Source organism: Copadichromis virginalis, linkage group LG14, assembly GCF_057382275.1.
Source record: "Copadichromis virginalis isolate Kocher_CV1m ecotype Utaka linkage group LG14, C_Virginalis_male_GT1.1, whole genome shotgun sequence".
Classification (NCBI taxonomy): Eukaryota; Metazoa; Chordata; class Actinopteri; order Cichliformes; family Cichlidae; genus Copadichromis; species Copadichromis virginalis.
Window position 1 is genome coordinate 21,956,561 of NC_140631.1, and position 11,893 is coordinate 21,968,453.

Sequence of the window (11,893 nt, forward strand, 5' to 3'; positions counted from 1 at the left end):
TCAGACTGAGCGTGTTTGTGTGGATGTTTGACCAAAAGTGGGTGTGATCATGATAACACGCTCCAGAGCACCCGAGGCCAAACTTCCTGAGCGGAGCTGCAGGAACATGAGACACAGCAGCAGAGACGACACAGAGCTGCTCTCCGTTTGGGACGCGCGATAAGTTCCTGCCAGGAGTTTTCCCTCCTTGTGTTTTGTTATTTGAACAGCAGCTGTTTATCAGGCATGCACACCGGAGGAAAATCCCCTTTGGATTCTGGCTTCAGCACATCTTGTGTGAAAATCTACCTGTGCTCCAACCCAGAAGGTAGGCAGTGATTCCTAATATGAAAGGCAGCTGTAACTAGGTGTGTTTTAAAAAAATACGCATGTTAGATTGTATCATGTTTTCTTGTGTCATTTGAGTTCTTGTTAAGGTGCATCCTGTTTGTGTTGTGTACAGACAGCGTGGTGGAGCGTAGAGCTCTGAGGGACAGTGTGTTCCCCAGATTCAGAGAGCACTGCAGACACTCGCTGGGACTGGATGTCAGGGTGAGCACACACTTTACTTTTTTAAAACCTTCCTGTTGCATCGAAAACATGTCAGTGAAACAGTAGATGTGAGTGTGCGTGTGAGTTGTGTTTTTCTTGGGAATTCTTTCTGTTCTTTTAAAGCCATAAACAGGCTAAGGAAGGATGTGGGCACTGTTGCTTTATACATTAAAACGAGATTACTTTAATGGCATAAATGCTCACACTAATGACTTTTAGTGCTGGGAAGAGAACTAGATATGGTCCACTGGAGGACACGTTGTAAAACTGCTTTGCTTTAAGGTTGTTTGTAATTAAATTAAAGGGTTTTTTTTTTACTCTTTATAGAAAGATCCTTGAAATGTGCATCTCTTTATTAGAGAAACAAGATAGAAAACACAAAATCTTGAAGCTATAAAAGTAAAGTCTCATTAATATTCCGTGTGGTCCATCACAAAGACACCCATGCGTAATGTCGCCAGCGACGGGGGGTGACAGCAGTAGCATTTTAGCTGCTTGCAGGTATTTGTACTTTTAGTCTTCCACCGTTTTCCCTGAGGCCACTGATGCAGTCAATAACGTGCCTTAATTATATCTGACAACAAAGAGAATGAGCAGCTGTGAGGCGACTGTCTGTGTTGGTTTTCGTTCATGTGTATTAAATAAACATTGGGACAGTTCAGTCAGCACATTGTGGTGTGTGCAATCAGCAGACAGAATAAAGAACGTGATGCCTCACCCCACCTTAGACGCTTGCTCTCACTGGATCTGGGCTCAGCTTTCTTGATTTATTATTTCCACTCCACATTTTTTAACTCTTGAGTGTGTTTATGTCGGCAGGTGATAGACCCGTTTGAATCCAGTGATCCCAGTCGCTGGCCAGATGAAGACACCAGGCATCAGATGATACATGAATGCAGAGGAAGCTCAGCTGGACCTTTTTTACTGGTAAATAAAGTCCTTGGGGAGAATCTCAAGTGTAAACCAACAGGATCTCAGACTGACCCTTACTTCTCAGTACAATGAATGATGACATGCTCTAAAGGACATCAGCACCTTGCCATGAGTTGTAGTCAAAGTTTTATTGTTGAATTTTATCAGTTTTTAGTATTATGAACTTTAAAAATAAAAGCTTTTCACCCTTTCTGGAGTATGCTGGACTTTGCAAAGTCATCTACACTGTGCTATGTTTGTTCTCCTTTTTAAATTAAACTTATCATCACGGCTGCAGAACAGTTCTGTCATTGAGCCGTGTCAACAAATGGACAAAATAATAGAAACACTTTCCAATATAAGTAAAAGACACAAAATCACACGTGTAGCATCACACAGTTGTCTCTTAAGCAGATGTTCTGTATAGTAATCAGCTTAATAAATTACCAGCTTATCATACTAAACAATAGTTCCCCGTGCTGTTGTTCCTCCTGTGACCACACGGTGGTGCTGCAGGCTCTGGTAGGGCATCAGTATGGCACAGCCCGTGAGCCCGCTCAGGTGGAGGTGTCAGAGCTGCAGTTGCTGCTGCAGCAGTGTCAGGAGGCTGGCGTCAGTACACAGGAGCTGGAGAAAGTTTATCAGAGGGACGAGAACACCATCCCTACGACCTACTGCCTGAGAGCTCCGCACAGACGCAGCTATTCTCTGGTAATTAAAGTCGATGGTATAATTTTATGACTTTATTTTTTAATTATGAACTAGAATGTTATATAATATAAAGTAATGCGATTTCAACTTGTATTATGCATCATTTAAAATCTTATTGAGGTTTTAGAAACATCCCATCGAATCACACATTTTGTCCTTAAATCAAGTACATTGTGTTTATAGTGTATGTGAGGATGATTTATATTTATAATGCTTTAATAAACTGGATATTTTCCCTCCGCAGCAGGAAAGAAATAAGGTGAAGGAGGAAAGCAAAACCAAGACTAAAGAGGAAGAACTGAGGAAGCTGTTTCAGGCAGCTGTGAGTCTGTGTGTCCAAAGTGGCAGCATGACCCCAGAGAGGGCCAAAATCTTCTACAGATCAGGTGAAATACCCCACATAGCTGTGTGTGTGTGTGTCAAGTCATTTGTCATAATCCACTGTTGTTAGTGTCATGGGCAGCCTGCGTCTATGCCTTGGAATATCTTCTGTAGTTGGAAGGAATTTTTGTTGTGTAAGTAAACATTTGCTTTACCACTTGTCTCCAGCCCTCGATGCAGATCTGCATTATGCTCTGGAAAGCTGTCCTGAGAGTGACATCGGCAGACGCTGCTTGGTCTATGTCCACAAGATCATCAATGCAAAAGCAGAGAGACAAAAGGGACCTGTGAAAATACAACTACAGTCAAAGTTGGAGGTAAAAGCCATGTGTAGTAGATGCACAACAGACCCGACCACGTTTCCATGCTTTTCACCATCTTTATTGACGCGGTTGCTGTACACAATCACGCAGCTGCGGCTTTCCAGTCGCCAGCCGAATATACACTCCAACAACAACAACCTTATAGCAGTCAGCACAGACTTTTAGACCCTGTAAAGTTGAGGCACACAACGATAGACCACGCCCCGCCACACCATGTTTAATTATGGGAGACGTCAGGAAAAGGATGAACTAAAATAAAATTTAATCTTTCTGACCACTCTTGAAACTTTATTTTACTAAAGGGATATGTAGAATTCACAATTTGTACCCTTTTTATTTAAGTCCACTGTGAAAAGTTCCCTCTTCTTTATTTCCAGGATGCCACTCTGAGTTCATCACCCACTAACGAAAAGTTACTGTCAGAGCTGTGTGAGTGCTTCCTCCCTCATCTCGTCACTTCCCGCCAACTTCTAGTCTACACCATCACCACAGAGTGCGACCGCCGCCATGGTTACACATCAGCTAGGAGGCGCGGCTATGCTGATTCTCTGTGCCAGCAGGTGTACTGTGACCTTGTGCAGATGACTGACGGTCTGAACGTTTCTCAAAGCGCAGAACCTTCTCCCCTCTGTGACGTTTTATCCCGAGAGCAGGCTGAACAGGAGCAGCTGTGTGACATCCTCAGTCGGTTTTATGACGTCATTCAGCCCAAGGAGGAAAAGGTCAGGATGGTTTTAGCCTTTACAGACTAAAATATACTATTTACATTGACAATACAGGCACTTTTGTTCTGTGTGCAGTTAGAAATATTAAAACATGACATGTTTGTATAATTCATTTTTCCTTATTTATACACCTGCAGCATAGCTCTGCTCTTATTGGTTGCAGGTCAGAGCCTATGTGAAGCAGAGGTACCATCAGTTCCCTCTGGTAGTGACCGGAGGCCCGTGTACAGGAAAGACGGTCCTGCTAGCACACTGCACTCAGCAGGTAGGTGGACCAAAGGGAAATTTGAAGCAGGCATATAGTGTTTATATATAATTTGTAATAAGAATTTGTGCCTTTTGTGTGCATATGTTTCACTGACGCTTAAAGCTATCTCTCTCTTTCCACAGATGAAGCACTGGCTTGCAGACAGCGATCCTGTGGTGATCAGTTTTTTCTGCAACCTATCAATTAATGCTTCACCAAAGCATCTGCTGTCGAGCTTGTGTTGTCAGATATCCTGCAGATATCTCACTGACTCCTTGTCTAAGCAGGATGCTAGCCACTGCAGTGACCTGGATGATCCTGGCAGTACCACCGACCCCAGAGAGGTCACATCCAGCTGTAGCCAAACATCTGTTTTGGATTCCCAACATGAGGGCGGCACCAAAGAGCGTGTTTCTGACTGCAAGCAAAGCTGGAGTACCGCTCAACATCCAGATCAAAGACAGCTGGATTTTGGCAACATAAAACCCGACGCTTGTCTGTCTGAACTTAAAGAACACCTCTCATCCCTCATCAGCCACCTGCCTTCAACTGAAAAGCCTCTTGTCCTTATTCTTGATGGATTAGATCAACTCAAAAACAACACTGGTCTTCAAATCATTGAGTGCCTTCCCAGGCCCCTTCCTCCCGCTGTCAAACTCATCGTCACAGCTTCCTCCAATCGAGAACACTTCCTGCAAGCCATAAAACTACACTATGCATCTCAGAGTGTATCAGAGGACATGTGTACAGGAAGGTTGTGTATACAGTTGGGACTGGTGGACAGGAAACAGAGCGTACAGATGCTGGCATCTCTGCTGAAAGGTTCAGGAAGGAGGGTGACGTCTGGACAACAAGCTCTGGTCAACCAGGCTCTCGCTCGCTGTTGTCTGCCGCTCTATGCTCGCCTCCTTCATGCACACACCTCGCTCTGGCGCTCTGGTATTACTAATAGAGTAAACAAAAATACAGTTTCTCAAAGGAATAAGTCTTGTTTTCAGAGCTACAAATGCCACACAAAGACTAAACCCACATGTGATGTGGGTCACTTACAGTCATGTGAAAAAGAGCGTTATAACTAAGTACACCCTTATTGCTTCACAGGAATAGCCAGACGCTGCTAAGCATGCTAAGGTGCTAAGGTGATCATCAGCAAGTGTGAACACCTCTATAAAAGTTTTGGCAGTTTGCTGGTCTGGAGTCTTAACACGATACTAGAATCGCAACAGAAGCTGGAAACTGCAAAAACAAACAAACCAAAAAAACAAGATACACGAGATACATCTCAGACTCTCGGGTCTCAGTTAGCATGTTAAATGTACAGTAAAGTTAGAAACAGTCCGAACAAAAATGGTTAGCTTGGAAGGGTTACCAGGAGAAAGCCTGTTCTCTCTACAAAGACAGCAAGACTTAGCTTTGCAAAGTTACATCTGAACAAACCACAAGACTTCTGGAACAAGCACAGTGGTGGAGGTGTGATAATAATTTGGGCTTGTTTAGCAGAAACAGGATCTGGGCACGTTGCAGTTGTCTGATTTGACCATGAATTCCTCTGTATATTAAATACTTATGTTGCAGCACAATAATCATCATGTAGCACCAAATCTACAACAGAATGGCTGAAAAAGAAAAGAATAGAGGTCTTGCAAACAGCCCGGTCAACGTCCTCAACCTGACTGAAATGTTGTAGCGGGATCTTAAGAGAGCTGTGCGTAAATGAATGCCCACAAACCTCAATGAACGGAAGCACCATTCTCAAGAAAAAGCAGGCAGAAATTCATTCACAACTCCTGCAAGTCATCAAACTACATGATGTATCTCACAGTGCATCGGAGGATATGCGGACAGGATGCGGTCGACCAGGTTGCCACTGCCATTCTGTGCTTGATTCCTGCATGCGCACACCTCGCGACGTGAGACGCTGATAAAGTCACACTTCAAGCTGTTGCTGTTACAGTTTTTTCTGAATGCTTAAACCCTAACTGTGATTCCTGTAGCACAATCTCTAAAACTATTCAGACTTATAGCAAAACCACTCACTGAGTTTGCAAAACTAAAAGCACAAAAACTGCTTTGCACTCAGTTTGCAATTTTGTAACACACACTTTGCAAAACTGTAGGCACAATTCACTGCACAACACTCAATTACCAAATTTCCAACACACTCCTAGCAAAAGTATACACATGTATGGCTATCATTAACACTAATTTGCCAACTGTCTGGCACACTTTCACATGTGAAAACTTCTTTAGATAATTAGTTCACTTTGCAATCAGCCTAAGCACTATAATACAGGTAAGCTGTGTGTGCGGAGTACAATGGAGGGAGCAGAAAGAGTGAGAAGTAGAGGAGGCCGAGGAAGAGGACGTGGAGGTGAAGAAGTAGGATGAAGAGGACGACAAGGACAAGGAGGAGCAAGAGGAAGACGAGGAGGGGGGAGAGGAAGATGAGGTGGGGGGAGAGGAAGGGTAGGAAGAGTAAGAAATAGAATTGCTGATGACATCAGAGCTACAATAGTGGACCATGTAATCAACCGTGGAATGACCCTGAGGGTAGCTGGCCAACGGGTCCAGCCTAACTCGAGCCGCTACACTGTAGCAAGTACCATAAGGACATCTTGAAATGAGAATCGGTTAGTACAGTCACTTCGCACAAAGATTTGTAGCACTGCCATATGCCAATGAGAAACACACCAATACCATTGATGTAAAAATACTGAAATTGTTACTTTACAGAATTGCTAGATGACCAGATGCTGGGGGCAGAGGAAGCATGTTCACTGCAGACCAAGTAACCCATATAGTCATTATGGCGATTGCAAATAATCCTATACTTGGAAATAAACACTTGTGTTTGTTTTGATGTGTTTGAATAAACACCAGTACTTGAAGTTTGGATCCCTCTATGCTTATGGATCTATGACAGAAGTAGCTCAAACTGACATAGCCTACCTTGTGCACAGAGAAAGCAAAAGCCAGATGTGTTTTGTATTCATACCATCAGTGTGCAGTTGGCGCATTGTGTGCTTAGTAGATGATGGCTTGTGTGTACTGTTTGATACGGAAACACCATTTTTACGAAGGTGTGAAGAGTTAATCTAGCTGTGTTTGCTTTTGCAAGAGAACTACAATGTTTTGATTATTGGGTGACAGGTTTTCTTATTTGTGTGAAGAGTTTTGCAAAATTAGCCAATAGTTACAAAAAATGTGCTTAAGCAATCAGAAAAAACTGTAAAGGTGTCTTTTCAAGCTGCTGAATCATGGGGTGTACTTAGTTTGTCACAAAACTGCATGGAGTCCCATGAAAGTGCTCTTTTCCACATGGCTGTGTGTTTTTCATAGATTTGTTTTTGAATAATAATGAAACTATTTAGATCAGAGTACTTTTGTCTTCACAAGTTGCATTTTTTGAAATACCCCCCCCCAAAAATCAGGATAGCACCACTTGGCCTTTTAAATAATTCTCCTCTTCTCTCCTTGTCTTCAGATTCCGATGTGACTGAGTCATCTCTCCCCGATGGCGTTCATTCATCTATTTCTGCGCTCCTGGATCACCTTGAGCAGAAACATTTCTCTTCCATCGTGGCTCGCACCGTCTCTTACCTCACCATCTCCAGGTCTGGGCTCACAGAGGCTGAGCTCGCCGATTTGCTGTCCATTAAGGAAGATTTGCCGCACAAAGGCTCTTCATTTAAGATGACAGTCCCACAAGTCGATGTGGAGAGACTTCTTTTGGATTTAAAGAGCTTTCTTATCCAACGGAAAGTTGCAGGTTCCCTGGTTTTGTTCTGGGTGAGCAGGCATTTCAAGTTGGTCGTGGCGAAAAGGTATTTAGACGCTCCTGATGTAAGAAGAAGGCTTCATTCTGAGATGGCCGACTATTTTAGTGGACAGACGTCAGGCGTAAACAAGGATGCAGCCTTAAAAACACACACAGACACTCGGCAACCCAGCCAGCCGTTTGTATTCACTTCAATCAAAGGTGGTGGTCGGGTGAATGTGAGAAAAATCGTAGAACTGCCGTATCACCTGCAGCAGAGTGGCAGGTGGAAGGAGTTTGAGTGCGTGCTGTTGCTGTCATTTGGGTTTCACCAGGCTATGGTTCGAGCTGGTCTTCTTGGAGATCTGCTAGCTATGTTGGAGACTGAAGAGGAGTCATCTCAGGTTAAGTTTGTAAGAGAAAGACTGCTACTAGCAAGCACATTGAAGTCTTCTGCTTGCTTCCTGCAGAGCTCACCTCTGCAGCTGCCCTCAGTGATGGAGACAAACCTCCTCCCCTATTTGGAGGTCTTTCCTGCTCTTGAGGGTTATGTCAGGGAAATCAAGGAAGGGAGAGGAAGTGGATTAGAAATAGTGCTTTGCCCCAGTCCTCCCTGTGTTCCCCACATTCAGTACTTAAAGTACGATGACATAAATAAGGGCGTTTGTGTCAGAGAGATCGCCGGTACAAAGTGTGGGGTTGTTGCCGAGATCACAGATGAAGGCTCTGCTTGGATTTGGAAAGGGTGTGGATATGATGTGGCCAAACTGTCACTCAGATGCGAGCAGACAGAGTTAAAGTTTGCAGGCGTGAAGAGCAGCGGTCCGTTCCTCCTGCTTTCCACAAGCTGCAGCAAGCTTTTCGTGTGGGATGTGGAAGGCCCAGAAAAGTTTCTCGAGGTCAAAGACCCTTTTAAAAACACGTGCGAGTCGAGCGAAACACCCAGCAACATCGAGGGATTCGTCGCACATCAGAAAACGCTGTCCGTGTGGTGGAAAGATGAGAGTTTTGTGAGCGTGTTTGACATCTCCAGTGAAACCCTAACTCATTTCCAGTGTCAGAGCCCTGTGACCTGTTCAGTGTTCTCCTCTGATGGTTTTTTCATGTACTGTGGGCAGGAGGAAGGCACAGTGTCCGTATTTGACATGAAATCCAGCAGTCTGCTTAGCACCTGCTCAAACTCAAACCACAGCGCTGTTACGCTGATCATCCTCCATGAAGACAAGAGGGAAATGGCATGTGTTGATAGGACTGGAAGTGTAGCTTTATGGGACGTGGCAGCCAATACACAACCACCCAGACTTGTGAAAGAAAGTTTCACTCAGGGTTACTCTACTAACATACTCAGTACAGATTATTGCAGTGAAATCAATACTCTTTTGATGTGTCAAGCCCACCAGGCTTCACTGTGGGATACTTGTAACTGGGAGCTGTGGGACCAGTTCTTGGCTCCACAGGGAAGAGCCTTCACTCAAGCTGTGCTCTCCCAGGATGGCCATCTTTTCCTGGCTTTGTTAGACACTTGCACCTTTATCTTGGTGTGGAGGGTCAGCAGTGGGGAGTGTGTGCTCTCCTTAGAAACGAACAAGCAGCCACACACACTCCTCAAAATGGCCTCAGATGTCATTTGTGTCAGTCACGATGGCTGCCTGACAGTGTGGGACTCCGAGATGATTGATGCTGCAGGAAGTGCACAGAAAATGGGCGGTGGAGTAAAGGAGGTGGTGGTGGAGCAAACAGGCGTGTGGTTCTACACCAGAGATGGGTCGGAGAAGGTGTGGAAGTGGAGTCTAGACATGGGACTTCCACATGTTAACTTCCTGCATACTGGGCCTGTGGAAAAACTGCAGCTTTCCCCAAACGGCATCCACCTGGTGTCACTCTCGGCTGGAGATATTTACGTGTGGCGGACGGAAACAGGTGAAAATATCCTCCGCATCGGTGGCAGCAGAGCTAGAGACATCCTGATCACCCCTAATAACAACTTTGGAGTGAGCATTTCTGAGCGAGGCCTCTCGCGGGTTTTCAAGATTGCGCAAGGAAATATCGTGTGCAGCATCCACCCATACCTATCTGATGCTCAGGTTTCACCTGAGAGCACCTACCTGCTCGGTTGTTGCCATGGAGACCTGCTGGCTGCCAGTCTGTGGTCGGGCTCGATTAGCAAACGTTTCTCCTGTGTGGAAAGCTCTGAGGAGGTTGTCGCTTTCCAAACTCTTTCACAGCACCCAGAATTTGTGGTTGTGATGGCGGCCTCAGGGACGGTGTACACGTGGAAGGTGGCAGAGGAGACTGTGTGCTGGCACTTTCAGCTGCCACACATGTTTCACTGTCAGCCTGAGGACTTCCAAATGTCCTCCAATGGCAGCTACGCACTGCTGTCCATTGACAGCGGCGCAATTAACCTCTTAAATCTGTCTCGAGTCACACTGTGCTCATTCAAAGTCGAGGGTCCTGTCATTAAAGCCTGCCTGGACAAAACTGGACACTATGTTGCTTACATAACCACGCCATCCGGGCTGGAGGACAGCTGTGACTGCTACCTGCATGCGAGGCCCATCCTCCGAGTCACGCGACTTTCAGATGGGGAGAGATTAGGAGCTGTGCATCTGTCTAAGAATCCACTAGCTCTGGTTATTTGTGAGCAGCACTGTGTGTTTGTGGGCTTTGGGGATGGGTCTGTAGGTGTGTACTACATTTCAGATGTCACAGTCGATGAGGATGAGCCAATCAGGTGCTGGGAAGATCCTAGCGGCCAGCTGAAGCAATGTCCCTTTGACAGGACGCCATTCAGCTGGTTTCCTCAAGACACACCAAATGTTACATGGGCTTAAGATTATTATATGATTCTGAACAAAGAATGTGCAAATTTTAATATTAGACAAAGATCATCTGAGTCAATAGAAAATGCAGCTTTTATTTACCAATTACATTGATTGAGGGAAAACAGCTATCCAACTATACATGACCCTGTGAGAAATAGTAATTCCCCCCTTGTTAAATCATGAATTTACCAGCCCTGATTACTACCAGACCTTTTGAATTAAGAAATCACTTAAACAGAACCTGTCTGACAAAGTGAAGAAGGCTAAAAGATCTTAAAAAGCAAAGAAACTTCAGAAAACATAGTCACTGACATCTATCAGTCTAGAAAGGGCATTTGGACTAACACAGAGATACGTCATCCACAGCTGTAAAACGGTGAAGGAGTGGTCGACATACCAATGACTCATCCAGGAAGTCACAAAAAACAAATCCCACCTTTCACAAACGTTTTGTGTGGGATGCAAAAGGCTCAGAAAAGTTTCATGAGGCCAAAGAGCCTTTTAAAAACACATGTGAGTCGAGCGAAACGCCCAGGAACATCGAGGGATTCGTCACACATCAGAAAAAGCTGTCTTTGTGGTGGAAATATGAGATGTTATGACAAAGGGTCGTCTCACATTTACCAAAGAACATCTCGACGATCCCCAAGACTTTTCGGAGCATGTTCTGTGGACTGATGAGACAAAAGCTGAACTTTTTAAAAGGTTTGATCTGGTGTAAAACTAACACAACACATAAAAAAAGAACCAACAGTCAAACCTGGTGGTTTGTGGTAGTGTAATGGTCTGGGGCTGCTTTGCTGCTTCAGGATCTGGACGAGTCACTGTAACTGATGAAACCATGAATTCTGTTGTTAGCAGTTAATAGGTTAACTTTTTAACACAGGGCCAGATAGATCACACAATGAAGAGCGTCATATTATAAATTCTTGTAAGTACATAATACTGTAAACTGTATATATCGATGTATAAATATTAAACATGTTTGGTGTATGCTGGCACAGGCAGGAGATTTGCTGCAATTATCTAAAACCAAACTGTCTGATAAATCTCTTTTTGTGTGTATTTTGTAAACACAACACCACTTTGGCATGAATGCATCATGGTTTGTATTCCCAATAACTGCTGTTCTCTTAAATAAAATTTTAAAAAAGATAAAAATAGCTGCTCTGTGTTAAAAGAACTGATTGTTACTGAAAGTATACACAGTAGTTTATTTATTTGGTATCATCCTCCTCATTTATTCGTGATGCCTTCAAGTTCAACCTCGTAAAGTGGAGCACTTTTTGGTTTTGCATTAGCTGCTTTTGGAAAGAACAAATTGTGCACCCTGTAGCCTAGAAATCTCTATTATATTAGTTAATTAATTAAATAATTGCATTAATGACAGTTTTAGACACGGTAGCCCTTATGAAAAAAAACATACAATATGCGACTGAATGGTCGATTTCTTTACGAGGTGACTCTAATATCTCCGACAA

At 44.1% G+C, this 11,893-nt stretch overlaps 1 protein-coding gene and 1 long non-coding RNA gene across 2 annotated transcripts in view; one reads left to right on the plus strand and one right to left on the minus strand.

Annotated features, from left to right (window-relative positions):
• LOC146693915 (uncharacterized) overlaps positions 1-11,893 on the minus strand; it is a 340,133-nt gene that overhangs the window by 205,135 nt on the left and 123,105 nt on the right. The window lies entirely within an intron of this gene.
• Positions 17-11,608, plus strand: LOC146693926 (NACHT and WD repeat domain-containing protein 2). Its single transcript, XM_085429922.1, has 10 exons — positions 17-307; positions 443-531; positions 1,351-1,458; positions 1,960-2,154; positions 2,399-2,540; positions 2,704-2,852; positions 3,236-3,580; positions 3,747-3,848; positions 3,974-4,769; positions 7,315-11,608. The coding sequence occupies exons 1-10, from the start codon at positions 226-228 to the stop codon at positions 10,419-10,421; spliced, it is 5,115 nt and encodes a 1,704-aa protein (XP_085286048.1). The 5' UTR covers positions 17-225; the 3' UTR covers positions 10,422-11,608.